Here is a 27943-nt window from a genome sequence, read left to right on the forward strand (position 1 = left end):
ACATTAATCAAAATACTGTCGTACCAGCACAAGGACAGACATATAGATCAACACAACAGAATAAAGATTCTGGAAACAAACCTGTACATCTAGGGTCAACTGATTTTTGAGAAGAATGCCAAGACCAATAAATGAAGAAAAAAAAATAGTCTTTTCAACAAATGGTACTGGCAATACAAAGAGTTTGGATCGCTATCTCACACCATACATGAAAATGAGCCTAAAATAGGGCAAAGACCTAATGTAATGGATAAAATTATACAACTCTTAAAAAGAAATCTAGTTGTAAAGCTTTAAGACCTTGATTAGGCAATGATTTCTTAAATACGACATCAAAAGTACAAGCAACAACAAACACAGATAAACTGGAGTTTATCAGAATTACAAACTTTGTGCATTAAAAGTCACTATCAAGAAAAAGAGAAGACAATGCACAGAATGGGAGAAAATATTTGCAAATCATATATCTGATAAGCTTCTCGTCTCCAGAATAATAAAGATCACTTAGAATGCAACAATAAAAAGATAACCCAATTATAAGATGGACAAAGGTTATAAATAGATATTTCTTGATATAAATGGCCAGTAAGCATGTGAAAAGATTCTCAAGATCATTAGTCATTAAGGAACTGCATACAGGTCAAGAGTCACACACGTAAGCCCTAGCAATTCCATTCCTAGAGAACTGAGGACATATAGTCACACCAAAACTTGCATGCAAATAATAGAAGTATCTTTCATAATAGCCCAAAACAGAAACAACACAAATGTCCATCCATTAATGAATTAATAAACAAAATGTGGTCTATCCAAATAATACAATAGTCAGTCATTAAAAAATGAACATGCTACAACACGGATGGACCTTGAAAACATTATGCTAAGTGAAAGAAGCCAGGCACAAAAGGCTCCGTATTATATAATTCTGTTTATATGAAATATCCAGAGTAGGCAAATCCATAGGGACAGAGTAAACTTTTGGATGTCAGGGGATAAGGAGTGGTGGGGGGGAATTGGGAAAGACTGTGTTCTTTTATGGGGTGATGGAGATACTCTGGATTTAGATAGTGGTGATGGTTTTACAGCATCAAAAATATACTAAAAAAAAATCACTGAATTGTACACTTGGAAATTGTGAAAACAGTGAATTTAACATTAATTTATCTCAAACATTTTTAAAAAGAAAGAAAATACTGAAGGGTAGCAGAGTATGCCACCCCTAAACAGGCTTCTTTGGAACAAGGATTGCTTTTGAGCTGACTACTCTGAGAAGCAGCAGATGCAGAAGAAACTCTGAAAACAGAGCAGAAGTTAAACTTTTGTAAGGGACATTTAGATTTATAAAGGAAATCCCCATTTGTGAGGGTGCTTCCTTCTCTGTACCAGGCAGAGAATGACTGAATCACAAGAGACTCTTATCAATGGAGAAGGCACTGACTTAAACCCACATAACAAATATTACCTTCATTGACCCTGCTTTTCCTGGTAACCTCACCATTAACTGGCCACTCCATACCATTCTTTATTCTGTCTTTAGCCGAAGGTCATATGTAAGCCAGTGGTTTAGATCACATCTTGAAGTTGCTCGTTTTCCCCTAGGTATCTCCCATGTGTTACGTGAGGCATACGCATTAACAAGCTTCTGTTTTTCTCTTGTTAATATGTCTACTAAGAACTCAGAATGGTAGAGGGAAAGTTATTTTTCCTCCTCTACAAGTGTTATATTTCAGATTTACTCTTTACTCATCATTTCAGCAGGACAGGTGGTAGGCTAGATGAATACATCAGCCCAGAATTGTATCATTGATTAAAATTGCATTATTTATCAGAATTGTACCATACAACAATAATAGTATTATTTACAAGAGTTGTATCATTAGGACTTAAGCGTGTGAAAGAAAGAGGGTTTTTATTAGCTATCAAAATAAAACGAACTTGTAGATATTCCTGATTAAATAAATGGGTCACAAAATTTAAAGAGTATGGTCTAAGTTTGTCGTTTTGTTCAAATGGTAGATTAACTCTTAATCATTTACTCCCTCAATATTATTTATCCTAAGGTTTTAAAACTGCTTTCTTTCCCGACATGCAGCTAAATGTTTTATCTCTAGGCATATAAAGATTTGATGTTTTTAGGGGGGAGAACTGTGGATTCTGTGGCCTCCTGCAAAATGCACACATTTTGGAATTGCAAGTACTTTCCTAGTTTGTCTGGTGGAAACTTAACAGGTCTGCTGTGCACTGAAAACAAGGAATGAGTGACCCTGGAAACATGGGTGGCAGTGGTGATAAAGCCCTACCCGGAGACAGATTTCTAATGTCCAAGCCCTGTTCAGATTTTTAGATCTCACTTGATCTGTGATCTGAAAACTTTTAGAGCGGCACCCCCAAGCAGCGTTTGACAGAGATTTGAAAGAAACTGGGAAAAGTAACCTTAGCTCTCTTCTACCTACAAAAACTTCAAAAAGCAGCACAAGGATTCTCACCCCTACGTCTGCCCCCTTGTCTCCTACTCAAAAGTAAAGGCCTTCAGATGAACAGGGAAACTTTGAAACACTGTTTTGCTACTTCTGAAGCACACGTTTTGGCTTTCTTCTTTTTCTAGAACATTCTTAGAGAAAAAGACTCAAACATATTTTCAGGAAATAGAAAAACGGAAGAGAGGTTTTATGAGAGAATTGGGTGGATGGAAGCCAAACTGCAAGCAGCTTCTTTGCCCCCTTTCTGTCCCCCTTTAACCTTAAAAGAACCTAATTATAGGAATGTGATCACTAAGCAATTGAAACTAACGCCTGACTTAAGTTTCCCTGAATGCACACTATGCCTTGGCTAACCCGTTGATTCTTTCCCTAGATAAAAAGAAGCAAAAATAAGACTTAGGCAGTTAAAGAATAATCAGCTCTCTCTCTGCAATAGCCCCTTAGCAATCCTGCAGGCAGATTGCCGGGCAAGATAAGAGAGTCAGCCAGTCTGCATGCAGTGGAGATGCAAACACAGCCTCCTGGCTCGAGGATTCAGTGAGATCCACCGTGCCCAGCAAATCCCCCTCCCCGACATCTACGTTTTTCCTTTCAAAAACTGTCATGGCTGAGCAGAACCTTCGGAGATGGTCTCTGGACAGGAGTCCACCATCTCCCCACACTGCCGGCTTTTCTGATCAAAGCACCTTTCCCTTCTATTGACACTTGTCTCTTGACTACTGGCTTTTGAGAAGTGAGCAGTCGAACCTGAGTTTGGTGACAAGACGACCTCAGAATGATTTCTTAAGTAAAAGCAAAGCTAGAGCTTTGTTGGAAGAAGAGCTTTGCAGTGAATGGAATGAATGGTAGTGAGTTTATATACCACTAAGTGAGAGCTAATAATGATAACATAACTGCACAGGGCAGCCTTCATACTGTCACCTAAAATGTTAAGGAAAAGAAACAAAGAACAGATCTACATGTAACTCTTGTCTCCTAATAAATTATTTCTGTTGTTCTAATTTCTCTTTCCACAGCTGCTGTGGATGCTTTATAAAGCTAGCGCCTACTGTCTTCAACTTTTTTCGAATTTCAGAACTAACAATGTATTTTTCTGTTTCATAAACAAAAATAAGGACTTTGGGGGGGTTAGAAAAAATGAGAACACTAGTTTCAGTCTCAGAGATGGTTCCTGCCAATCACATAACTGGTGGCCCTGTGCCCTGAAGAAGTAAAACAGCTGTTAATTAAGTATTTGATGGTTCTTAACCTTCTATGGATAAAATCTTCCATCTCAGGGGAGGTGATGGCCAGGAAGGTCTGCAACTCAATCTTGCTTTTCAAGTACTTCTGCCTTGTTTTGGGGGTAATGGTCTCATTATTTAGCAAAAGGCCCTACATGGAAACCAGGAAGCCAGTGTCTCTGGGTTCATTCACAATAATCCCCAGTTGCGTGGATTCTACTTGAGAATTTTCTTTCTTGTGTTTCTTTCCACCTTAGGCTCTCAGATTTTTTTTTTTAAACTACAGCTGATCTGCTAGATACCAGCATTCTCACCATCCTTCCCTCCACTCCCCTCTGCTCCCCTTAGACTTTGCTCTCACCATGACTGTTTTGAAACTAACCTATTAAAAAAAAAAAGTGAAAGCTTTATCCTGCTGATAAGGGCAACATTACTATAGTACAAACTTCTTAGGACCAGATATAAGGTCTCACTAATTTTGCACAGAAAAGGACAGAAAATTAGTTCCTTTAATTTGGTGATGAGAAAATAAATTGGCAGATTTAATGTCAATATGCAGTATTAGTAGATTTACAAGAGAGAAGCTTTCTCTTTCTTTAGGGATTTTATTTACATTTATTGAATTTCTCTCCCTCTAACCCCAATAAGAGAGTGGCTCGCAAATATATTTACATTTAAGAGTGGAGTGCTCCCTGTGCATGGTCTCAGTGTCTATGTGGACCCCCAGCCACAGGTACATGCTTGGGGCCCCTGGGTACTAATTATGCTTCCTTTCACCCTTAAAGAAGTTGTAGTTTGGGCAATAAATTATATAGTTATCCTGGGCAGAGGTCAATTTAAAAGAGGTATATAGTTTTCTACTAAGCATCCTTTAAAAAATTAAAATGGAACTCTTTATTTTATAGTTAAGTAAAAATGGCCCTATTTTCAAAATAAAAAAAAGTTTTTAAATGACATATATTGATTTATAACGTTGTGCTAGTTTCTAGTATACAGTATAGTGATTCTGTAATGCATATATATATTCTTTTTCATTATAGTTTATTACAAGATATTGAATATAGTTCCCTGTGCTATACAATAGGACCCTGTTGTTTATCTATTTTGTATATAGTAGCTTGTATCTGCTAATCCCAAACTCCTAATTTATCCCTTCCCCTCCTTTCCTCTTTGGTAGCCTAAGTTTGCTTTTTATGTCTGTGAGTCTGTTTCTGTTTTGTAAATAAGTTCATCTGAATCATTTTTTAGATTCCACATATAAGTGATACATGAAATTTATTTTTCTCTGACTTTATTTAGTGTGATCATCTCCAGATCCATCCATGTTGCTGCAAATGGCATTATTTCATTCATTTTTATGGCCAAGTAGTAATCCATTTTATACACACACACACGCCATATCTTCTTTATCCAGTCATCTGTTTGTGGACATAGGTTGCTTCTATGTCTTGGCTGTTGTAAATAGTGCTGCTATGAACACTGCATGTGTCTTTTCAAATTTGAGTTTCCTCTGGATATATGTCCAGGAGTGGGATTGCTGGGTCATATGGTAACTTCGTTTTTAGTTTTGTAAGGAACCTCCATAGTGTTTTTCACAGTGGCTGCACCAAATTACACTCCCACCAACAGTGTAGGAGGGTTCCTTTCTGTCCATATCCTTTCCAGCATGTACATACATTGTTTTGTGGACTTCCTAATGATGGCCATTCTGACTAGTGTGAAGTGATATCTCACTGCAGTTTTGATTTCCATTTCTCTGATAATTAGTGATATCAAGCATCTTTTCACGTGTTTATTGGCCATCTGTTATGTCTCCTTTGGAGAAATGTCTGTTCAGGTCTTCTGCCCCCAAAATGGCCCTTTTAAGCATTATTTTTAAATGATGCAAAGAAGATTTAAATAGATAAATACCTAGATATAATAGGCAATCTTCTCATTGTTATCTGTTAGAAATAACTTATTAAAATCAAGTTTTCTCAGACTCTGAACTTACCAAAGGCAGAGAATACTAGTCCTTGAATTCTCTCCTCTCTTACCAACACCAGGGGTGGAGCGGGGAGACCAGAGGAAATGGGTTTTGAGAACCCAAGTCTCAGCACAGAATGTATTTTCCCATAGAAGCTACGGTATAAACTGTAGTTCAATTACTACTATTAGTACCGTTTAGTGACAAATTTTGGCTCAAAAGGCCCCTTTCAGATTGGTTTGAGCTTACTTTTATTTATAAAACAGTTATAAAACTGTTTATATATAAAAAATTACTATTTATAGAAGTATTTAAAAGAACATGTGTCCTAAATTCCAAAACTCAGGTATTTAAAAAAACTTCTGGAATACATCATTTTTAATTGAGTCGATCTAAAAACGTTTATATTCTGATTCATACTAATTCACTTCTATGCGTATTTGTTTGGCCAGGGTTGGTGGGTGATGGTTAGAAATTAATTCAGGCACCAAGGAGAGGATGGCATTAAGAAAGCCTTAGGGACCGAGTGATTTATACAAGTGAAGATGTAAACAAAGGTGCAATATTACAGGTGAGCCTGGGAAGCAGTAACTAGCCTCATTTTGCTAAATATGGGGGCATTTATAGGAAAACAGTAAATTTTGCCATCCTGGAAATGTGTTTTTTGTGGTGGCAAATTTCCCTAAGTAATAATTAAGTCTTTATTTCTGGCATTATGCTCTTCCATAGAGTGAATGGTGGTATTACTATATTAACAGAAATAGAAATTTAACAAACAGAAATGAAATCTATTTAAATTTGCTAGAAAAGATGGTGGTACCAGTTTCAATTAAAAAAAAAATGGTGAGTTACAGTTACCAAAGTGGAAAGTGGGGAAGGGATAAATTAGGAGTTTGGGATTAGCAGATACAAACTGCTACATACAAAACAGATAAACAACAAGGTCCTACTGTATAGCACAGGGAACTATATTCAATCTCTTTTAATAACTTATAATGAAAAAGAATATATATATATGCATATGCATAACTGAATCATTATGCTGTGACCAGAAACTAACATGACATTGTAAATCAACCATACTTCAATAAAAAAATGGTAAGAAGAAATAATAGAGTTTTAAAATGGAATTTCACTTACACAACAGAAAACTGCCCAGTCTTTCCGGTAAGAAAAAAAGCTTTCACTACTTATTAAGACAATCAGGAAAATTTGGGCAAGAAATCTGATAAAAATACAGATCAATGATAGTAAATGTTTTGAAAAATCATTTCCATAATTGTACAACTAAAGAAAAAATATCTGAAGAAGCTTTAGTTTGGGAATAAGATAAAAAAATAGGTCATAATCTTTATTAAATAGAAAGTAAGTGAAATTTGCATGTTGGCAAATATTGCATCTGGCTTCTGTTTCTTTAGTTTGGATAAAAAAAGTACAACGCCAGTAGCAAATTTCGGCAAAATGCACCCTGCTCTATACACGAAGAAACTGGCACGGTGCCCGCACTGCGCTGCCCTCTGGTGGCTACTCACCAAAGGTGCACTTGGTGGAACGCCTGCTGACCAGGTTGCGGGGGCTACTTTCGGCTGCCAGTTGGCTCCCCCAGTCAACTTCTTCTCTCCAGCATTCCACTGAAGATCTCCCCTAAATCAAACAAAAACAAAACAGCACACTTATCAGGGAAGAATGGTGTCTGGCTCTTCAGATACTTTTATTTGGAGTCAGAAGCAGTCTGAGTCAGGTGGTAATAAAGAGAACGGATTAAAACTGATGGAGCAATCTCACAATATTGTAACTAAGAGAGCTTCAGAGCATTTGACAAAAAGTCGATGAGTTTAGACCTCGGGGAAAACAGCAACTTCCTATCACTTCTAATGAAAAAATGTGCCACAAAACTCTACTGAATTCTTCACTGGCTATAAAAAACTCCAAATAAGTATACCATAAATACTGTATACTTGTCCTTTGTTGAATTTGATGCGTCCATGATAGTACTTTCTGGACTCAACAGAAGGTTTCACACAACTTATACCATGACCACCACCTGCTTTATAGTGATTGTAAGATACCATCTATTGTAAATTGTGTCCCAACTTCAGAGATGCTGACATATGCTTCTAAAAAAGAGTATGCACTGTCATTTTTATTATCCTTCCTTAAAATTGATCCCCCATGAGAGACTTTCTAAAATCAATGTTAGCCAGGAATATTCTAATGAATCTAGAGTTTTAAGCTGTTCAAGTATTCAAACCATTATTCCCCAGTATTTCTAGATGTAACTTAGTAATAAGGAAACTGACATAGATTATTCCTTCTCATTACAGAGCCAACAGTTTGGAGGTTCTAGTAGATTCTAGTAGAATAACAATAAAAACAAAAATTAAGAATGAAATAAAAACCAATTTTGAGGCCACTTAGCCTAAGAATGAGTGATTACTCCAGTAAGTACAACGTTTGATAGTCTCAAATTAGAACAAACACATTGTCATAAGAAAACCAGACAATCTCAAAAACTTACTTTTTGGATGTTGTACCAGAAATTCCAAGATCTATAAATGGATAAAAGAAAAAAAAAGAATTTAGACCTCTATACTCAGCTTAAATGACGTGACATTTAAAAGATCAAAGAGGTCTAGAAGCAAGCTGCAATACTGATATGGAGTGTGCAGGTACTTCTCCCTCCTCCACCGTTTTGGAATATATTTTAGTTAATAAAATATTTACTTATAGTGAAATTCAATGGGCCTTTCTGTGGGGGAGTGGTACATTTCTATAAATTTTGACAAATACATGGGTTCATTTGATCATCATTACAGTCAGGATACACAACACTTTATTCACTCAAAAATACTGTCTTGCTGCCCTTTGCAATTAAAACTGCCCCTGACTCCTAACCCTGGCAATCACTGATATATTCCCTATAGTTTTGCCTTAACAAAAACATTATATAAATGGAATTATACAGTTTATAATTTTTTTGTGTCTGCTTTCTTTCACTTAGCATAATGTATCTGAGATTCATCTGTGTTCTTTTGCACATCAACAGGTCACTCCTTTTTATTTCTAGATAGTATTCTATTGAATGGGTTTACCAGTTTGTTTATACACATTCACCCACTGAAGGACATTTGGGTTATTTCTGACACTTTAAAATAATACTCCTATGAAGACACATATACAGGTTTTTGTGAGAACATATGTTTTCATTTCTCTAGAACAAATCCTCAGAAGTGGGCTTACTGAGTCACACAAGTGCAGATTTAACCGTAAGAGCCTGTATGACTTCCGTGCTGGCCCCATTCTGTATTCCCACCAGCAAAGTGTGAGAATTCCAGAGGGTCCATTCCCGTGTAAGCACATAGAAATGTCAGTTCTTTTTTTTTTTTTTAAATTTTAGACTTTCTAATGAGTGTATAGTGAGATGAGATTTCTAAAAAACAATTGATATAATTTATACTTTTAAAGAGTAAAATTCAGTGCAAAAAGTATGTTCACAAGGTTGTGAAGTCATTATCACACTCAAAACATTTTCGTCACCCCAAAGGAACCCCTGTGAGGAATCAGCAGTCACTCCCACTCCTTTCTCCCCCAGGCCCCTGAGCACTACTCATCTACTTTCTGTTTCTAAAGATTTCCCTGTTCTGGACATTTCATATAAATATAATCATAAAACATGTGGCTTTTTGTATTTGGCTTCTTTCACCTAGCAAAATATTTCCAAGGTTCATCTTTTTATGGCTAAATAACTTTATGAGTGTATCACATTTTCTTTTTCTGATCAATAGCTGATGGACATTGCGCTGTTCTCACCTTTTGGCTGTTATACAAAGTTGCAGCTATGAATATTTCTGTGCAAGTCATGTGGATGTATGTTTTCAATCCCCTCGGGCGTATTGCTAGGTGTGGAATTGCTGGGTCACACGGTAACCCTATGTTTAACTTGTGAAGAACCATAAAACTATCCTCCAAAGTGGCTGCATCATTTTACATCCCTACCCCGCAATGTGTGAGTTCTGGTTTCTCTACATCCCTGCCAACATGTTACTATCTTTTTGATGACAGCCTTCCTAGCAAGTGTGAAGTAGCCTGTGACTGTGGTTTTGATCTGCATTTCCCTTATGGTTAATGATGTTCAATATCTTTTCATATGCTTATGGTCCACTTGCGCATCTTTTTCTGAGAAATGCGTATTCAAATCCTTTTCCTATGTTTATTTTATTTTTGCTTATTTTTCTCCTTTTCCAATTTTTAAATTATTTTTGTTGTTGAATTTTAAGAATCCTTTACATATTATGGATAAGTCCCTTATGAGATATATGATTTGACAGTATTTTCTCCTGTGAGTTGTTTTTCACTTTCTTGATGGTATCAACTTATAACACAAAAGTTTCTGATTTTGATAAATTTTTATTAGTTTATTTTTCTTTTCATTGCTTGTATTTTCAGCATTATCTCTAAGAAGCCACTGCCTCATTCAAGGTCATAAAGATTTACACTCAGGTTTTTTCCTAGGAGTTTTATAGCTTTCTCTTACATAGCTCTTTGACTCATTTTGAATTGATTTTTGTGGACAGTATAAGGAAGAGGCCCAACTTCATTCATTGGTATATGGCTATTCAGTTATCCTAACATAATTTTTTGTTGTTTTTTTTTTGAAAAAGATTGTCTTTTCCCACTTTGAATGGTCCTGGAACCCTTGAAAAAATTGTTTGACAATGTATATGAGGTTCATTTCTGAGCTCTTTGTTCTATTCCATTGGCCTATCTTTCTATCCTTACACCAATACCATTTGTCCTGATTATTGTACTTTGTTGAAGTTCTGATACTACGAGATGTGACTATTTCAAATTTGTTCTTCTTTATCAAGATTGCTTGGCTACTCCTCTAGTGGGTCAACTTTCTTCAGCTGAGATAACTGTCCAAGGTGGCTGCCACTGGAGGCTGTGTGCTGGTGACCCTCTCAGCAGCTGGAGGTATACACCCTTTATTTCTGAAGGACAACCTGGACAGTATGTTACAGTGTTCAGCAAAAGCAGTTACCACTGCAGACTATCCATCAGTAAGATGAAATTTTAAAGGAAGAAATATTCAAATAACCTCTCCATGGGTGTCATCAAAGATTTTCATGAATGTCCAGACTAAGGATGATGAATGGGAAACAAAAGTATGCCCATAGGATAATGCAGAGGAAAAGAGGTCTGTCTCAGGGATCTGCTAAACTTTTGAGATAGCCTTGAGTTAAAATGAAAGGTATCTGCAATGGTAAATCCATTCACCTTAATAAAAAGTTGAATTCAAAGTTTTTTAAAAAAAGATCAGTCTTTATAATAGCTGCCCTTATCTTCTAAGACTCTCTCCTTCAGTTACCCAGCTCCAGCCATTCATGTCCTTGAAAAAATGCCAGGCAATCTTCTGCCCCAGTGCCTTTGCACTGGCTATCTCCTTTGCCTGCAAATACTCTCCTTCAGCTATCCATATGGGTCATTCCTTTACTTTTAAATCTTTGCTCGAATTTTACCTTCTCAGATTTTAGGCCTACTCTTAACTCCTACTCTGCAGAACTCACTATCCGTCTTTGCCTGTTCTATTTTTTCTCCACGGTACTTGTGGCTCAACAAACTAGAGAATTTATTTATTTGAAAATGTTTAATGTTTGTCTCTGCCCTTCCCAATCACCACAAGAACAGATATCTATACCTGTTTTGTTCACTGATTTATCTCCAGAGCCTGGAAGAGCGCCTGGTCCTCAATAAATATTTGTTGAATGAATAAGTGAAACTAACTTGGATACTCAACTGGTAAATACAGTGCATTTAAGTTATCTTGTGTTATTTCCAAATGAAATAAAAAATTAAGTACTTACTATACGTAATACGTCTGTTTTCATACTTGTATATGCTTCTTATTACACCTTTGATAATTTAGCTTACGAGAGGCATGGGTGCTGCTTGGGAGACAATGCAATAGTGACTGTGTATCTTCCAAGGAACCATACTGGGTAAAGCACTAAGAATTTCTGTCCACTCCTTGATACACTCACCTCTAAGTGAACCCAGAAACAATACATATGAAAAGATAGGGAAAAAAGTTCACATATGATTCAGTTAAAGAAAGCTGTATTACTCACTGCCTACTAAGCTGGCAAGAGATGAGTCAAGATCACTCCCAAGGGCTTTGCTTGCTGCCATTGCGGGACTGGGAGGGACCATTGAGATGGGTGCAGGCTGCCCGGCTGGTACCATGGTTGGCATCAGAAGATCACCTAGACCATCAAACACTGGAAATCAAATAGACCAGGTTCAGGATAATTTTAAAAGATACACAGAATTAAAGGGAAACTGTCGTTTGAAAAATTATGGAAACAAGTGAATGTACAATCTTACAAAAGAAGGCATTTAATTCACATGTTTAATGACTGTAACACCAAGAAAAACATCTCTACATATGTCTACTCATAAAGTATGGAAATACTAATGAACATGAACAAAGATGGAAAAAATAAATCTGTGTCACGTACAGCAAAGAACATAGTGTTTGGAATCAGAATTGGGCTCAAATTCAGCTGCACGCCTCACTAGTGTGTGACTCTGAGAAGGTGACTGAGTGTTAGTTTTCTCATCTGTAAATGGGGAGAGCACCACTACTACGTGGATTTATTGTGAAGATTAAACCAGACAATACATATCACACCTTTATTATAATGTTAGCTCTCTACAGGCATTCATTACGTGGTAGTTACAATGCTTGCTTTTATGACAGCTCTTATAAATGAGAAAGGAAGGCTGAATCTCCTAGTTCCTATGAAGTCAGTGCTGGAATAAAATCTGATCGAATGGTCAGAACCTAGTAATAAGTGTCTGAAAAACTGTTGACCACACTGCAGAAGCAAGAGTTTCGATTTTTTTCTCTGATTACAGTATTCCCTTTTGGCTCTAACTTTAAGGGCATATCTACAGTAAACACTATTTTAAGTATTAGGAGTCATGCCATTATTGATGGTTCCTAATCACCATATAGCAAATGACCACGTGTTTAGTTTCTGAAATACAGAAAGACCATTCAAAATGCAGGCTCATAGGATTTGCACAAAAGTTACTACTAATATCTATGTCAAAAATGTTATGGTTGTTAATTTTCATCAAAAAACACCTAGGCATATCTACCATAAACACCACTATGCAGTAAGTCTAAACTGAAAAAAGGACAGCATTCCACTAGGCACTGGCAATGGAAGCAACCAAATTGTCAGGCAGGGGATATATTTAGGGTGTTTCTGAAACACATTTAATTGCCAAAAACTCACCAATTGAAAATTTGTAGTAAGGACCCAGCATGGGAAGAGTAGAATGGAAGAGAATACAAACAAAACGACAGCAGGATGAAAGGTTAAAGGCAGGCAGAGAAAACTATTTGTGTCAACTTCATAAAACCGAGGGCCAGGCAAGCTTCCGAGGGCGTAAGCACCAGCAGTGGGAGTGTCCACACACTGAGATACTGCCCAAAGACTTGCACAGAGTATTTGTTTTCCCTTAACCGTCTCCAAACCCTGTGAGTGTAAGCTCATTGCAACAGATGGTGTGCATGCTAAGTTAGATTTCCACTAAAAATTGAAAAACACAGAAAGGGATCATAGGTTATTCTTAAAGCTACCACAATGTATGGAAAATCTTTACTTAAGTTGCAGAGTAAGAGATTTACTGAACAGTTTTAAAACCAGGTCATCACTTAGTATTTGCTTATAAATTTCCGGATATCACACTAACCTTAGGTGGTGTATTTTATAATCAGAACAAATCAAAAGAATGTCTGAAAATCACTGCCTCACCTGATGGATCAAAGGAGCTGCCGCTAGAAGTTGAAGGCGTTGTTCCAAAAGCTGCCTCAAAGTTGGGCTGGAGCAGGTTATTCTGAGCTGGAGTCACTGGTGATGGAGAAGGGGCCATGAAAGAACCCCCAAATCCTGGGGAAAGAATAGTTCCAGTAAAGTATAAGCAGAAACAACTAAAGTCAAGTAAAGGCCATAAAAACAGAGTCAGAAAAAGTAACAGAAGACCAAAAAGGAATTGAATGTGTACGGAAGAGAAGCCAATGGAATCTGGGAAGTTCGTTTTTAAAAAGTTTTCCAAGTATCTTGATATCTGTCATTTATTAATGAGAGATTTAAATTAACTGAAATCAGACAGCACACAAGACTATCTACCCTTGTTGAGGTAAACCTGGGGCAACGTAATCTACTGCTTTAATGGGAGTATATACAGCTGAGGTCTCACTAGAGTTAACAGTCAGATAATTGTTTTCACCATATTTAAATTTTGTTTTTTCAAAACAATATCAGGTAGCTAGAAAATGCTTAGTTGTACATGTTAGCTCAGTGTAATAACTAAATGCAAATCAGAAAAATATGCATGTACTCTGCCATCAAACCCTCCTTAATGTCTTTCCTATATGTTCTAGTCCCATTGCTGCTACAAGTTGAGGCTCCCCCAACCCAGCTCTTAGGATCCTTAAGTAGTCACCCCAGGGGGCTTCCTGCTTCTAATCTGTACCTCCTCCAATCTAGTCTCTACAGTGCAGCCAGAGTGATCTTTCTGAGTGGAAAATGCCGACAAAAGTTATTTCTCTAAAATCCTTTACTGGCACCCGTAACTTTTAGATTCCTGTAATGCAGATTCTGTTCTACAGCAAACAGTGCCTCTGGCTCTGGCCCCCTCCCCATCCCTGCAAGCTCGGTTGTAGCCTCGAGACATCATGGTGAGTCCGGAGCCAATTCTGGGAGGGTTTCCTTGCCTTATACTGCCACCCACTGCTGGCAGCCTCAACTTCCCTCGCCCCTCCCGCCCCTCCCGCCCCTCCCATCCCCGGGACACAGGAGTTAGGCGCTCTGTCTGTGCCCTCAGCACCTGGTGCATCTCTCTGCCTTACTCCTATCGCGCTTTATTCCCACCCCCAAAGCCCCATCCTGGGAATGACTTTCTGGTGTCAGGAACTGTGTCTTTATCTTTTCCAATAATATTCAGCAAAATGCCTAAAACATTGAATTAATGTTTATTGAATGAAGGGCACTTTTGAATATAGAAGGTGAGGAGAAATCAAAGGACTATTACTGTAAGTAACCAAACCTTAAATTAAATATTTATCTTTTGAAGTCTGGAAGTAAGTTTTTTCTCTCAGTCAACAGATTAAAAACAGGGGCAGAGCTCAGTTGGTATTGCTTCTGTACAAACATATGCAATCTGGGAAGGAAGTGTTTTCTTAATAACACATCATATGATGTTCTAGTATCAAAAATGTCTTACTACCAGAAGTCTTTATTATTCTCAGTTTGGGGTGTGTGTGTGTGTGTGTGTGTGTGTGTGTGTGTGTTGTGTGTGTATGTGTATGTTCCTTTCTAAGCTACCCACATCTTTTCTTCTTCACAAACTGCTTGCAAAAAACCATAGAGAATGCTTACAAAAGTCCTTAAGCTTACATTTCATAAAAACCAAGTTATAATTTTGAAAATGACTTCCATTGAAATTCTCCAGTTACTATTTTTCTAACCAGAAAGTCATGCTGTCCCTGGAAATTGACAGTGACACAGGTTTAAGCTTTCCTTGTATATGTACGAAAACACTGCAACTTGGAAAACTGTTACCTATTCGAAGATGGTCTTTAAAATTCATGGTGGCTACTCTAAGTGGTTTTAGCTGTACTGAATGACAGAAGGATCATGTAACCTTCTTAAATGAAGACAAGACATTGCCTAGATCTTTAAGAACTAATATCATTATAAAGCAGGGATGGGCTAAATGTAGTATTATTTTTTTAATTTTTAGATTTAAAAAAATTGAAGTATATTTTGATTTACAATGTTGTATTAGTTTCTGGTGTATAGCATAGTGATTCAGCTATACATATATATATACATATATATACACACACACACACATATTATACATTTTTCCTTATTCTTTTTCATTATAGGTTACTACAAGATACTGAATACAGTTCCCTGTACTATCCAGTAGGATCTGGTTGTTTATCTATTTTATTTTTTATAGTAGTGTGCATCTGCTAATCCCAAACTCCTAATTTATCCCTCCCCTGCTAGATGTAATTATTCGAGGATATAACCATTTTGGTTTTAGGGAGATTGGTGGCTGTTAATGTTGACTTTTGAGAAACATCCCATGCCTCAAGCTGGAATATGACTGGTTAATTTAGGCAATTGTTGGAGGGTGTGGTTCTCTTTGTTACAGGTGAACGTGGAAACAACTGTATTTGACTCTCAGTTTCTTAAAATTTGGCCAAGAAGAGACAATTTATTCTCAAATCACAGCATTTTAGCGCTGGAAAGGGCCTCTGATTCAATCCCATCTTTCCACAGCTAGAAAAGATGCAAAGAGAAGTGAACACACCTGTTCACAATTTAGCAGCAGAAAAAGAAAAATGTGTGCGTTTACCGGGCCTCATCTGGTCAGTGCCACGGAGGGTCATGAGTAGACCGTTTCCATGGGTGAAGGAATAACACCATTCAATGAAAAAAGGTTGCTACCTTTAAGAAAGTGAAGGTAGAGTGAAAATTGGCATAAAGCCCACCAGGTGCCAGGCACTGTTCTACGCATTTTTTTAAGGTTGAATCCTCTGAACCACATAATTGCCAATATTTGACCATTTCGGTCCTACAGAAACAATTTTACATCACTCAGCCTAAAACAGATACTGGCTCATTTAAGCCCCACGACAACTTCACGAAGGTTTACAGGTGAGGGAACGGAAGCCAGAGAGGTTAAAGAATTTCGCCCAAGGCCAAACAGCAGGTGCAGAGCCAGATTTCCACAAAGGAGTCTTCCAGAGCCTTGGCTCTCCACCACGACACTACATGGCCTCCTTCCCACAGCCAGGAGCAACACCAGGACTGTCCCCTTCCGAGAGGCTTACAAACTGCGCAGAGATCTGGAGAGATGGTGGCCTTCTGTTAATACTCAGTTCTTACAAAACAGGTGCCCTCACAAACCTAGACTAACTTAAAAGCTCTAAAGTGACATAAAACAACCAACTGATTATGTTCAAGGAACCAAACCTGTTGCTATACTCTAAATGAATCCGTAAGCTACCCAGGAAAATCACAGGCATTAGTAGGGAGTCTGGGGAACTCCTCCTGCTGAGTGAAAACTTTTTGAGCCCAAGAATAGAGGAAAGCAACGGGAGAACCCTAACCATGAATCTTTCTACATGGTTCTACGTTATACTAAGACAAGCGTTCTGTGGGACTGAAAATAAAGTAATAATCACGAGGCTTCCGGATGTCCTGCAGGCATGTCTGAACTTCCCACAACTGAATCACCAATAACTGAATCACCAGCTATCTTCAGGTCCTCACCCATCTTCAGACACACTGCCTTGGATCACAGGTGATTAGTTCTATGAATGGAACTTCCTCAACCCTGTACACTTAGTGAAGTTCTATTAATACAGACACGTCAAAACCCACAGTCACAGTAGTTTTGTAGACTTACATAACACATTGTATCACTTGGGTCGAGAGAGTGCAATTTAAAAACTATTGGCAGATAAACACCCTCCTGCCCATACTCCTCTCCTCCACACTCATCTGCTCTATTACATTAAAGATGCCACCATTTCCATTATTCTCAGTGGTACAGTCAGTTATTCATTCCATTTACTAAGATCAATCTGAGATAGTCAACATTTCTAGGAATAATTGCCTGAGAGCTCGCGGCCTACACTTTCCAGAGTTTCCAACCCCCATGGAGGATGAAAGAATTGGTCCTCAATAGATCTTCCTATTTAGTGGCCACCGTTAGTTATTAATCCCACACTGAAAATGTTTATATTTTAAATGAGTTCAAGGACATCTGTGGCTCTGCTAAGAAACCATCTGTGTCATGTGGTTAACAGAGAATGTAAAATTATGAAAGGCCTCAGAAGGCAGGCCCAGAGTCTCCCCTGTTTATGGAATTAAAGACAGGAAGAGACACATTCCTACAGTAGTACAGATTATGGTGCTGCTGCCCCAGAACTGTGTCTCTCATGGAAGAACACGGTTTTCCTGTTTGCTGTCAACCTCGGAAGTGAGGCATATCCTTCAGCAAACCTAACCTCCCTTAATAATCCATTTTTTACACTGCCAGCCAGGCATTTGTCTGTATCTTCCTAACACCTGTATTTTCAGCTGGTACATCACGGGAAGAGTGTGACAGTGTCACTCTTCCCCGGGTGAAATCATATTTCCTTTTATTTGTTATAAACTTGACTCTCAAGTTCCTCGCCAGACTCATCTCAGGTATGGGTAATACTGTATCCCACCAGTAATCTCAATGACTTGAAGAGAGTTATTCTCCCATTCTGTCCTCACTGGCCACAATGGTTGCCTTTTCGAGAACTTTCTCTAGTTTCCCCACACTGGGTGCACCGAACAGAACTTGAAATTTTAACTCAAGGAGTAGAAGGTGACTACGATGATATTTCATGTAGAGGTTTATTCTGGAACTGGTATTACGTGACAGTTCCAGACATAAATTTGAACAAAGATGGAAACCAGTTTTTATGAGAGATAGACTCATTTTTAAGAGAGTATCCATTTAGTCTCCATTTTCTAGCTTTAAATTACAAACCAATTTTTGATAGAGTTTTCTCCCCAATTTTGAGATGATTCTTAATTTTTAGTTTAAAATCTCTCAAAATCATTTAAAATATTTAATTATTCTACATTTTATTACATTTCCCTTGTTATTTACACGTAAGTTCATGCCTTCAAAAAGTCTAACCTTAACCAGGCAGGTAGGAAGAGTCCCCAGTCCACCAACCATCATTACTTTCGGACAGTCTAAACTTCTCATTGCTGTGTTGGTGTATTATTTTTCCTTTTTCATTCTTTTACAACAGTCTTATTACTAAAAGTCAATAATATAAGAGTCTAGAGACTCACAAAATACAACTTTCTCTCTCTCTTTTTTTAAATTCAAATGCCTACTTTGAATCTGATCATACTTGTGGACTTCCTCATTATCTATGATTAGGCTCATTTATCTTTTAAAAGAATGTTCCTATTTATTCCAATTGCCTGAACACTTAGACACACACACAACTATAACCCAAGTGTTAAGCTTCACTGCAAATTACCATAACACAGAGCCCCAAGTACCTGTTCCACTATTGATATTCATCAAATAAAAATATCTAGGCAATGTGAAGACTCAGAAATAGCCACTATCAGCTAGAGTACACACATAAATGTGACTGTGATTTTATACTGTCTGTATTAGCAGGTTTTTTGTTTCTTTGTCTTTTGGTTAGGACAGTTGCTTCTAGTTCATAAGATAGAATTATATTAACAGTCTGTGATATTCTACAGTGAAAACATGGCTTCTTGCTGTTTTGTTACTTGAACAAGCATGAAAAATGTTTTTCTACAACCAAAACAGAGGGAAGCATGAAAAACTGGCCCAAATAATCAAGACCTAGAGAAATCGGAAGTAATTTAAAATTTCTTTTATCAGGATATATGGTGAAAATAGTTGGCCTCATGTCAAGAAAATCAGACAGGTAAGTACAAATTAAATTACAAGAAACATAGTTTGGAACACACATTAGACATTAAAACCCATTTAGACCTACGGACATTAAAATTTAATTTCTTTAAATAGGAAAAAATAAAGAAGACAATGTATACAAAGGTACTTTTCCCATCACTGAACAGTCACAAGAAGATGCAGTGGGAAAGGGCGGAAGGGCGCTGTCAGTAAAACCTGTGCAAATGACACTCACTTTCAGCACTAATCACTTCCTCTTTTCTACCTCATTTTACTAAGATTTCAGGATGGACAACACAACCGAGTACATCTAATCTCACTTTTGGTGATGGGACCTGACTTGCACTTTCTGTGCACTTCCCCTGCTGGACTGATCGGGGTACCAACCTGTGCACTGAGGAGATCATTCAGCTACCTGCTCTTAGCCTCCTCGGCAGTAGGTGACAGAACCCTTCCTGCGTGCTCCCCGTGTATTTTAGATCCATCTCATCTCCCAGGATCCAATCTCCCGGCTCTGATGTCACTGATATCCTGGGAGTGGACGGGAAAGTGCATTTTCCGATAGGTTCTGACTAGCCTCTCTGCTCCCATTTCTAGTTGTCATTGGCTCTTCTGGAAACACAGTGTATCAGGTTCTAGTCCTGGAGACACAGAGAGGCCAAACGGAGTGGGGACCCTGGGGAAGACAATGTGGCTTTGCAGCACTGGCTGTTGTCAACAGTGACTAACCACTTTGCCAGGCTCCTATCTGGAGGCTTTAAACCCCTCTCTGGGGTCTGTGGCAGGGGAAGAGGCTACCCAGAGAGAAAGAAAGGTGACTTAGAATTCTGCAAAAAGCCAGAACATTTGATTCTGTGTGCCATCTCAACCTTAATGATAACTTCAAAGCAAATGGTTTATAATCAGCAATCTCATTTTAAAATTGACAAGGTTATTTCCCCCAAGTAGGCAATTTCTGTGGTCTGTTAAAATCCTATTGCTGAACCTTGAAAATGTGAATTAAGTTTATTGGTTTGGTAAGGGCTTGAAAGTTACTGTGACTGATCTGAAGCTGTTATGAAGACTGCCTCGGCCAGGAGGAGAAACTAGGCAAGGCGGTATTTTTGCCCCCACGTAACCAGCTGCAGTTTCTGTTAAGTGCACTGCCTCTGATATTTGCAGCTTCCAAAGTCCACAGTGACATCACAGTGGAACAGTGGCTCTTCGTCATTCAGGAAAACACCAGCTGGCAGTCACTGGTATGACGTGGATTCAGCAAACAAGAGTGTCACGTTTAACCAGGGTAGTCTGGAGAGAAGGGGAAAGACACAAAAGAAATGCCATTGTCCCTGGGAAAGACTGCTAAACAACCAGTCTGAATGACCGGTGGAAGGACAGGGTAACAGCTGGGCTGTGACGACCCCCTCCAGACTCTGGAGGAACGGTAAGACCTCGCGTCAGACTTCCAACAACTCTGAAAGCTGACGAGGGTCCTTTAATGAGATCACTAGTTATCGCGAATCCAAGAATCCAAGCTCCTTAGTCTGCTGTCCCTGGTGTCAGGGTTGTTCATGACATTAACAAATGAGAACCAGTCACTAACCCTATCCAGGGCTACATGGCTCGCAAGGAATTTCAGCTGAGAGACCCTGGATGTGGTGACTTCCCTGTGCTGATGTGAACCACACTCTCGTGAGCCCCTTGCCAACCTCAGGACAAAATGCATCCCTTGTGGTGACTGGGGAGGGACACTGGAAGCTGCATCTGAGTGCCTGATGCCTCTGTGGTGCTATTCTGTACTTCCTGTTATGTATCCTTCTAAGTAAAGTCAAAGCATGGGAAACCAGCAGTGTCTGGTGAGTTTGACTGATAACCTGATCCTGAAACTCACTATTGGGGTCTGGCCACTGGCAAATGCTTTGCCTGCAAAAATAATAATTTCTATGTCTGGCTGTCATTAAGCGCACTTGCCTTGCTCCCAAGGGAGACTGGGAGTTGGCTTTTCCTACTTTTGAGTCCTTGAAATGTTTCCTTTTGTTCTATTTATCCCATCCCAGCCATAAGCAGTAATCCGAGGCATCCTGTGCCAATCTAGTTCACGCTATGGCCCTTTTGAACTGGGATCGCTCCCGGGGTTTTCAGATGGAAAAATGATCAGATGGTTAAAACAGAGGCATATGTAGCAGCAGCTTCAGCCCAGTGGTGGAAGTCTACAACAGTTTCTCCCAGAGTGATTCACACGTTACAGAACCAACCATAAAAAGATACCATCATGGTGTCTTTCCCTATCAATTCCTTTAAAAAAAAATAGATGGGCGTAGATAATACAAGGTGAGAATTACTATGTAAACCTATTACCTATAAACAAAAAGGAACATGCTAACTGAAAGTAAGGCATGTTAAGAGCATCCAAGAAGCCACAGCAATGGCTTGTGTACAGCTGTGATTTTCCTTTTTGGGGGGTGTGTGCGGGAGGTAATTAAGTTTATATATTTATTTATTTACTTAATGGAGGTACTGGGGATTGAACTCAGGACCTCACGCATGCTAAGCATGCCCTTTACCAACTGAGCTATACCCTTCCCCAACTGTGATTTTAATTTCATAAAATTCTGGGAAATAATCAACCTTCTGGGATACAAAGGTCTTCTTTTTCAATTTCATGTCTCCAAAGAGAAAGAAAACATGCACCTTAAAATTTATACAGTATTTGAACTTCATAAAAATATATCCAAACGTAAACTTTCATAAAACACTATGTTAATTTAATTTAACGTAATTAATTACCAGCTAGTAGGTCTGCCGATGCTGACGAGCTAGAAGCAGCCTGAGGTGCAGGTTGGGGTTCAGAAGCACCACTTCCAAATGCATCTACCCATTATCCATTATGCAGCGAAAAAGCAGAAGAGTGTAAACAGTAAGTACAGCAAGTTAGGTGAGGGTTTTGCAGAGAAATGCACAGACATGACACTCTGTGGGGTGAACTCACCTCTTGTGGATGTGTGAAATGACTGAGTGAACTGAACGATGTTCTGACCAGTTTTATTTCCCCCCTCCAAAAAGAATTCTAGAATATTTAAGAATTAACACTTCTTTGAAAGAGTAAGAAAATTCTCTTTTCTTGAAATTTAAATACAGATTTATTTGAATCAGTTAAAAAAGTTTATACAACAAAATGTTCAAATAGTGTCAGTGCCGTTGAGTTCTGAATATTTTTGTGAATGTAAAGTATATTGCATTAAACACTTTAAATCCCAAATTTTAGGAGAAAAATGATCTTTACTATAAAGATATTCTAATGGATTCTATCTATGAAAATTCTCTTTTTTTTTAAGAATAAAACTTTGGGACTAAACCCTGTAATAGATCAAAACAGGATCAAATTTAAACACATTTTGCCAAAGGTAATATAAAAGAATCCCCACACTCAGAACTCTAGTCAACTTAAAAAAAAATTAACCCCCAGCTTAATTTGAGCAGCAGCAGCCTTGACTTGTACCTATATATCAAAGCTGAGTGGTTGTTTGCACTCTGAATGCCCGAGGCTGTGACATCTCTGAACCCCTGGTGTACCCACTGTGGCTCCAGCCATGATGCTTCGATGTCCAGGTGGTACCCTGTGTGGGTTTAAGTTGCTAAAGATGGTATTTTAGCCCACAGCATACACACAGATGGCTATTCATGAAGAAATCTCTTCAAACCTGTACTTTCCCCTCTAAATCTACTGCTAATAGAAGACCTTGAATGTCTCATCCAAATGAGCAGTTCAAGAGTTAACTCAGCACATCTGCCTGTCTTCAGATAACACACAGAAAAAGGCAAATGCATTTAAATCAGTGAAACCTCTGGAAGGATTTAGAAACATTAAACTCAACATAAATAAACCCTATAGAATAACGTATGACATCAAGAGCTTTCCGTTTTGACAGGCTTATTTGTTTTCAACTCTGAATCACCTATGTTTATGCTGCTTTTAAGAACTTAAAAACACTGATTTAGCCAGCAGATCAGGGTCCCCTGCAGGAAGTGAAAAAAGAATAGCAAAAGGCAATTCCAACCAGTGCATTCTACATTAGGATGAACAAAAAGTAAAAACACAAGGACTTCAAATGAAAAAATGATCTGGTTTTGTCAGGACATGCACTAAAAATTATGATGAACTGAGAAGGATGAAGATGATGACAAAGAAATGGAAAAGATCTTAAAAATGTAAGTTTAGATTTAAAAGATGGAAATAACTTCATATGGTCAAAAGAAAAAAATAATACAATAGAATGAAACAGAAAATCCAAAAACTATTCAGAGGGAAAAAAAAAAGATTCTGTGAATGTTGAAGGAGGAGAGATACGCACCCCCAAAAAGGTCTATCACACCTGAAGAATCCACCTTTGCTGGAGAGGCAGTGGTTGCAGGAGATGGTGCTACAAATGCATCCACTACAGCAAAGCACAGAACAGGAAAAATTGCACGTCACCCACAGGATAATGGAACCACAAGCCTTGACAAACTTGAGATTCTTGAGATTCTATGTTTAACAGCAGACAATCTTAACAATTAAGGGAAAGCCAACAGATTTTAAAATACATGCTTTCCAGAAGAAAATACAATTTGACTTCTTGAGGCCAGAGGTTTTAGTGTGAAAAAGTTGTCTCTTTTCAACCAGCAGTAGATTTGAAACAGTAAGCCTCATCAGTTAGTGACGGACCAAAAATGAGATTTTTTTTTTTTTAAAAATGCACTCTGAGTTTAAAAGAACTCGGGAGGAACCGCACTGTTTTCGTATCCACCTCTGCACACAGAACCCCCACAAGACATCTCGGAAGACTTGACCTTGACAAAAGCACTCACCAGATAAGAGGTCAGCGGTGAGAGAGCTCTCAGGCACGGGAGAGGCCCCTTGTGGTGGAGAGGAGAAAGCATCTTCCGAAAGTGAAACAAACCAAAACCAAGCAGAGGTGAGTAGAAAGCTGAAATCAAAGTCACAAATCTAACAAAGGCATTATTATCACAGGTGAGCACAAAGAGCCCAAGGTGAAAACATCTAGGCAAACTACAGTAAAGGAAGGGTGGCTCCAGTTTACCTGTCCCGAACAGATCTATGCTAGGCGCAGCATCCGGCTTGGGCGCCGCGGCGACTTCGGGAGCGGCCTCAAAGAGATCTAAGACCAAGAACACACATGCCTTTACTCAGCTTGACTCGCCTGCCTGAGACGGCCTCACTTTCCAGTTCTGCGTTCGCAGTTTGGAGGATTCTGAAACTGCAAGCAGCAAATGGTTTCTGGAGAACCATTTAGTTACACAGGATCCTTGCAGTCATCCTTGGGTATGCGGGATATCGCAAGGACCAGAATTCACTCCACCAGATGGAAAGAGTTCAACAACAACAACAACAACAAGAAATTACCACCAAAGATATCTAGAGCAGGAGGAGCGGTGGTGGTGGTGGCGGCGGAGGTGGTGGCAGTGGCGGTGGCGGCGGCGGTGGTGGCAGCGGTAGTGGCAGCAGCGGCAGCTGCGACGGCAGGAGCAGGAGAAGGAGCGGTGGCGGGAATCGGAGGGGCTGTGCTAGCTGTAGGGGTAACTACAGGAACACTGGTCTCAGGTGGCTTCATTGCAAAGAGGTCCAGCTCGGGTGCAGCCTCTGCGCTACCTTCAGACGGGGCAAAGGGGTCTTTTGGAAAGGAAAGCGGAGACACACAGCATCAGTCAGGAAACAGACAAGAGAGAGGCATCATAACTATAGGTGGGGGGCACCTGACACAGACATTCACACGCTAGCTAGGCGTTAGGCTGCTTGGACCGAACTACTATCTCAGGAGCAGCGGGCAATGACTAGGATGCTTTTCCAAAGAGAAAAGAAATTTCAGTAGGGACCATGAGTTAAGAGACTGAAACACTCCGAAGAACTGTCCGACTGGCCTAGGGTGTGGGATCAGAGACCATTCTTCAAATCCTTACTTAATCTGGCCCATCTGGTAGCTTTGTAAATTCATTAAAACATGCCTATAGTTTTGAACTCAGTGTTGCAAAAGAGTGCCATCTAGCGTTAGAGGAAAGGGGAAGAAAAAACATTAAGAGAGCATACTTGCACTGACAAAAATTGTCAATCCTGAGAAATTGTCAATTTTGATAAGTATGCCCTTCATTTTCTTAATGTTTTAAGTGCCAGCATTATTTATTTGGTTATGATGAATGATACTTTATACTTCAGAGAAAGTAAAATTCGAAACACAGCGTGGCCACGTCTAACTACGGGAGTTTCACGTGAGGACAGGACAACGACAGAGGGGCTCGGGGCTTGAAACCCACCATTTCCTGAACATGCATCAAGCGCCGCTGCTACAGGGGTTGGGGGAGCTGGTGCGGCAGCCCCTTCGGATGCTGCAGGGGCCTCCCCAGGAGAAGCTGCAAAGGCATCTTGGGTGCAGGTTTTACAACAACAGAAATGAAAGGAATAAAAAGAGAAGAAAATATAGTAAAAGAACCAAGTTAAATTGCGAAGAAAGCTCCCTTATACAACATGAATTTCTGAAAATGCATTTGTGTGGCCCATGCACTGTTGGTGGTCCCCAAACAATGACTCTTGGCGCCCCTAATGTTGGCTACATGCAAGTCGTACAGTGTTGCTCCTGTGGAGGCCCATTGCCATCTAAAAGGTAACAAGATTCTCATTGTATAAGGGCTCTGAGAAGCATGTTTCATGTATCATTAGAAACTAATGGATGTGAAAATTAAAACACAAAAATAATTTTATTATGTAACTTAAGACATTAATCTTTCATGTCCAGATAACACTTAGACATTCTGTTACTATGATGTCTCTGACTAGTGGTTTCTAGAAAACATGATCAACGCCAATCAAGTTAAATATACGGCGATAATGCAAACAATTCTAGCATAAATGTTCTTTCAGTCTAGTACAGGCAAAATTACACTGGTAACATGAAAAGTATATTAAATATTCATAAAAGTTAAGTGCTCCTTATCCTTGAAAAACATTTTCAGACATAACCAAGGATTTGTTTGTTTTAAAGAAAGAAAATTAGGAGATGACACCATAATACCTTTATGTCAACTTAAATTTATTGTTTTTTTCAAATACTGTATTGCTCCAGTTATGTGGAAAATGATGAATTTTCAACAGATTAAAAGCATAGTTGCATGTTTTTAAGACTACAAGTGTATAACTATTTATGGTAGATTATATAACATCTAGTGAGATCCATTAACATATAGGCAGCCCCAGTTTATAAGTGTTCAATCTATAAGTGGCCGATGTGTACAAATAATTACTTTAACATTTCTGCCAAAATACCAGATTAATTATGGTAAAAATTGCTGGAGTTTTCAAAGAGACTCTTTAGTTCCAAAGCACAAAAGGAATGAAGCCATTCTAAGTATGACCTGCTTAGAAGAAACCCCTGGAAAGTGGGGACCAACACCCACCCAGAACCTGCCACTTACCTGCAAGACTTCCCATCCTAAAATACTGCCTTCTGCAATATCTACCAGTGTTCTTTAGAACACTCTTCCTCTAGCCATTAAAAAGAATTTGCCAAACACACTTGGGAAATGCGACACAGTCTGTCGCATTTCTCGGAGGTTTACGTTGTATATTAGGCTGCAGGAAGTCCTACGGTCAAGACACTTGTTTCTCAGTTTAATCAAGCATGTTCCAAACTGATCTGAGTATGAGATACACTATGGTAACAATGTCCTGAAGACCAGCGTTAACAATCATGAAATATGAGAGAATCACTTGGGCTAAAAAGTCCTTTACAAAAACAGAGATGTCCCTAGAAGGTACAATGGATCATTCAGTTATTCATATGTTACAGACTGACTTGACTGGACAGCTTCCCTTAGCTACACTGAGGGAATTTATGTTCTGAGTAGGGTTCCATCAGGGGAGAGGTCAAATAATAATGAAATAGGAGAAACACACAGGGGACAGAGACCTCCCTCCCCAGATGCCACGTTAAGGATACTATCCCAGAGAACTTGGAGCAACATGAAAGCACTAAGTACAAGAAAAGTCTAAGAGGAGGCTGGGAGGGCTGAAAATATTTTGCCACAAGTCAGGTCTGTTTTCTTTTTATTCCTACAAAATCTGGAAATGAGGCTCAGAATATTGGAAATCGTAGGAACAGTAACAGCCATCACTATTTAGTATTAAGATGCCAGTCACTGTACAAGTATTTTATTTGTATTATTAAATTTCATTCCTACAACTCTTGTGAGGTAGGTTTCATCATCTTCACTTTATAGGTGAGAGAATGGAAACTTGCCAGGTCGGAGGACTTGACCAAAGCCCAGCAAATGATGGAGTTTCAGGATGTGGCTGGAAGTTGTTTGACTCAGGTTTGTGTGTTATACACTCTGCTGTTATGAACTGAGCCACATTCTACTATGCTGTAGTAGCTACTATGCTACTATTCCCTCCTTGTAGGGTGGAATAAGTACCAGTCATGTCAGTGCTAGAATTCAAACAAATATTCACGGGCTCGCCTCTTTAATGACCACTTCTGGGTAAGTCAGTGAAACCCATATTTGTAATTCTATCCTCAGGAGAGGTGGTATTTTTTTCTCCCTCGTGTCAGCAAGTCATCTCCTTTGAATACTTCTCTTGTTCCTCAAAACTAAACATTATAAACTTAACTCATCTACTCCTGCTAAAACCTCTCAAACACAGGGGCACCCACTGCTCCAGCCATTGGTTGTTAAGTCTTCCCAGCCCAGGAGATGAAGACCTGAATGAG

General features: G+C 38.9%; 1 protein-coding gene and 1 long non-coding RNA gene across 2 annotated transcripts in view; one reads left to right on the forward strand and one right to left on the reverse strand.

Moving 5' to 3' along the window:
* The window catches only part of SNAP91 (synaptosome associated protein 91), a 135085-nt gene that overhangs the window by 11432 nt on the left and 95710 nt on the right, over positions 1-27943 (reverse strand). Inside the window, exons 16-25 of the mRNA XM_072965571.1 lie at positions 25494-25601; positions 24589-24855; positions 24266-24343; positions 24033-24104; positions 23537-23620; positions 21972-22055; positions 13496-13630; positions 11798-11947; positions 8188-8218; positions 7202-7313 (exon numbers count right to left, since the gene is read on the reverse strand). Of these exons, the coding sequence (XP_072821672.1) occupies positions 7202-7313; positions 8188-8218; positions 11798-11947; positions 13496-13630; positions 21972-22055; positions 23537-23620; positions 24033-24104; positions 24266-24343; positions 24589-24855; positions 25494-25601 (1121 nt within the window). The remainder of the gene's footprint in view (positions 1-7201; positions 7314-8187; positions 8219-11797; positions 11948-13495; positions 13631-21971; positions 22056-23536; positions 23621-24032; positions 24105-24265; positions 24344-24588; positions 24856-25493; positions 25602-27943) is intronic.
* LOC140697646 (uncharacterized) lies at positions 20416-27943 on the forward strand. Its single transcript, XR_012074812.1, has 4 exons — positions 20416-20628; positions 21975-22101; positions 27453-27545; positions 27877-27943. It is a non-coding gene; the product is annotated as an uncharacterized lncRNA (long non-coding RNA).

This window comes from Vicugna pacos, chromosome 8 (genome assembly GCF_048564905.1).
Source record: "Vicugna pacos chromosome 8, VicPac4, whole genome shotgun sequence".
NCBI classification, from domain to species: domain Eukaryota; kingdom Metazoa; phylum Chordata; class Mammalia; order Artiodactyla; family Camelidae; genus Vicugna; species Vicugna pacos.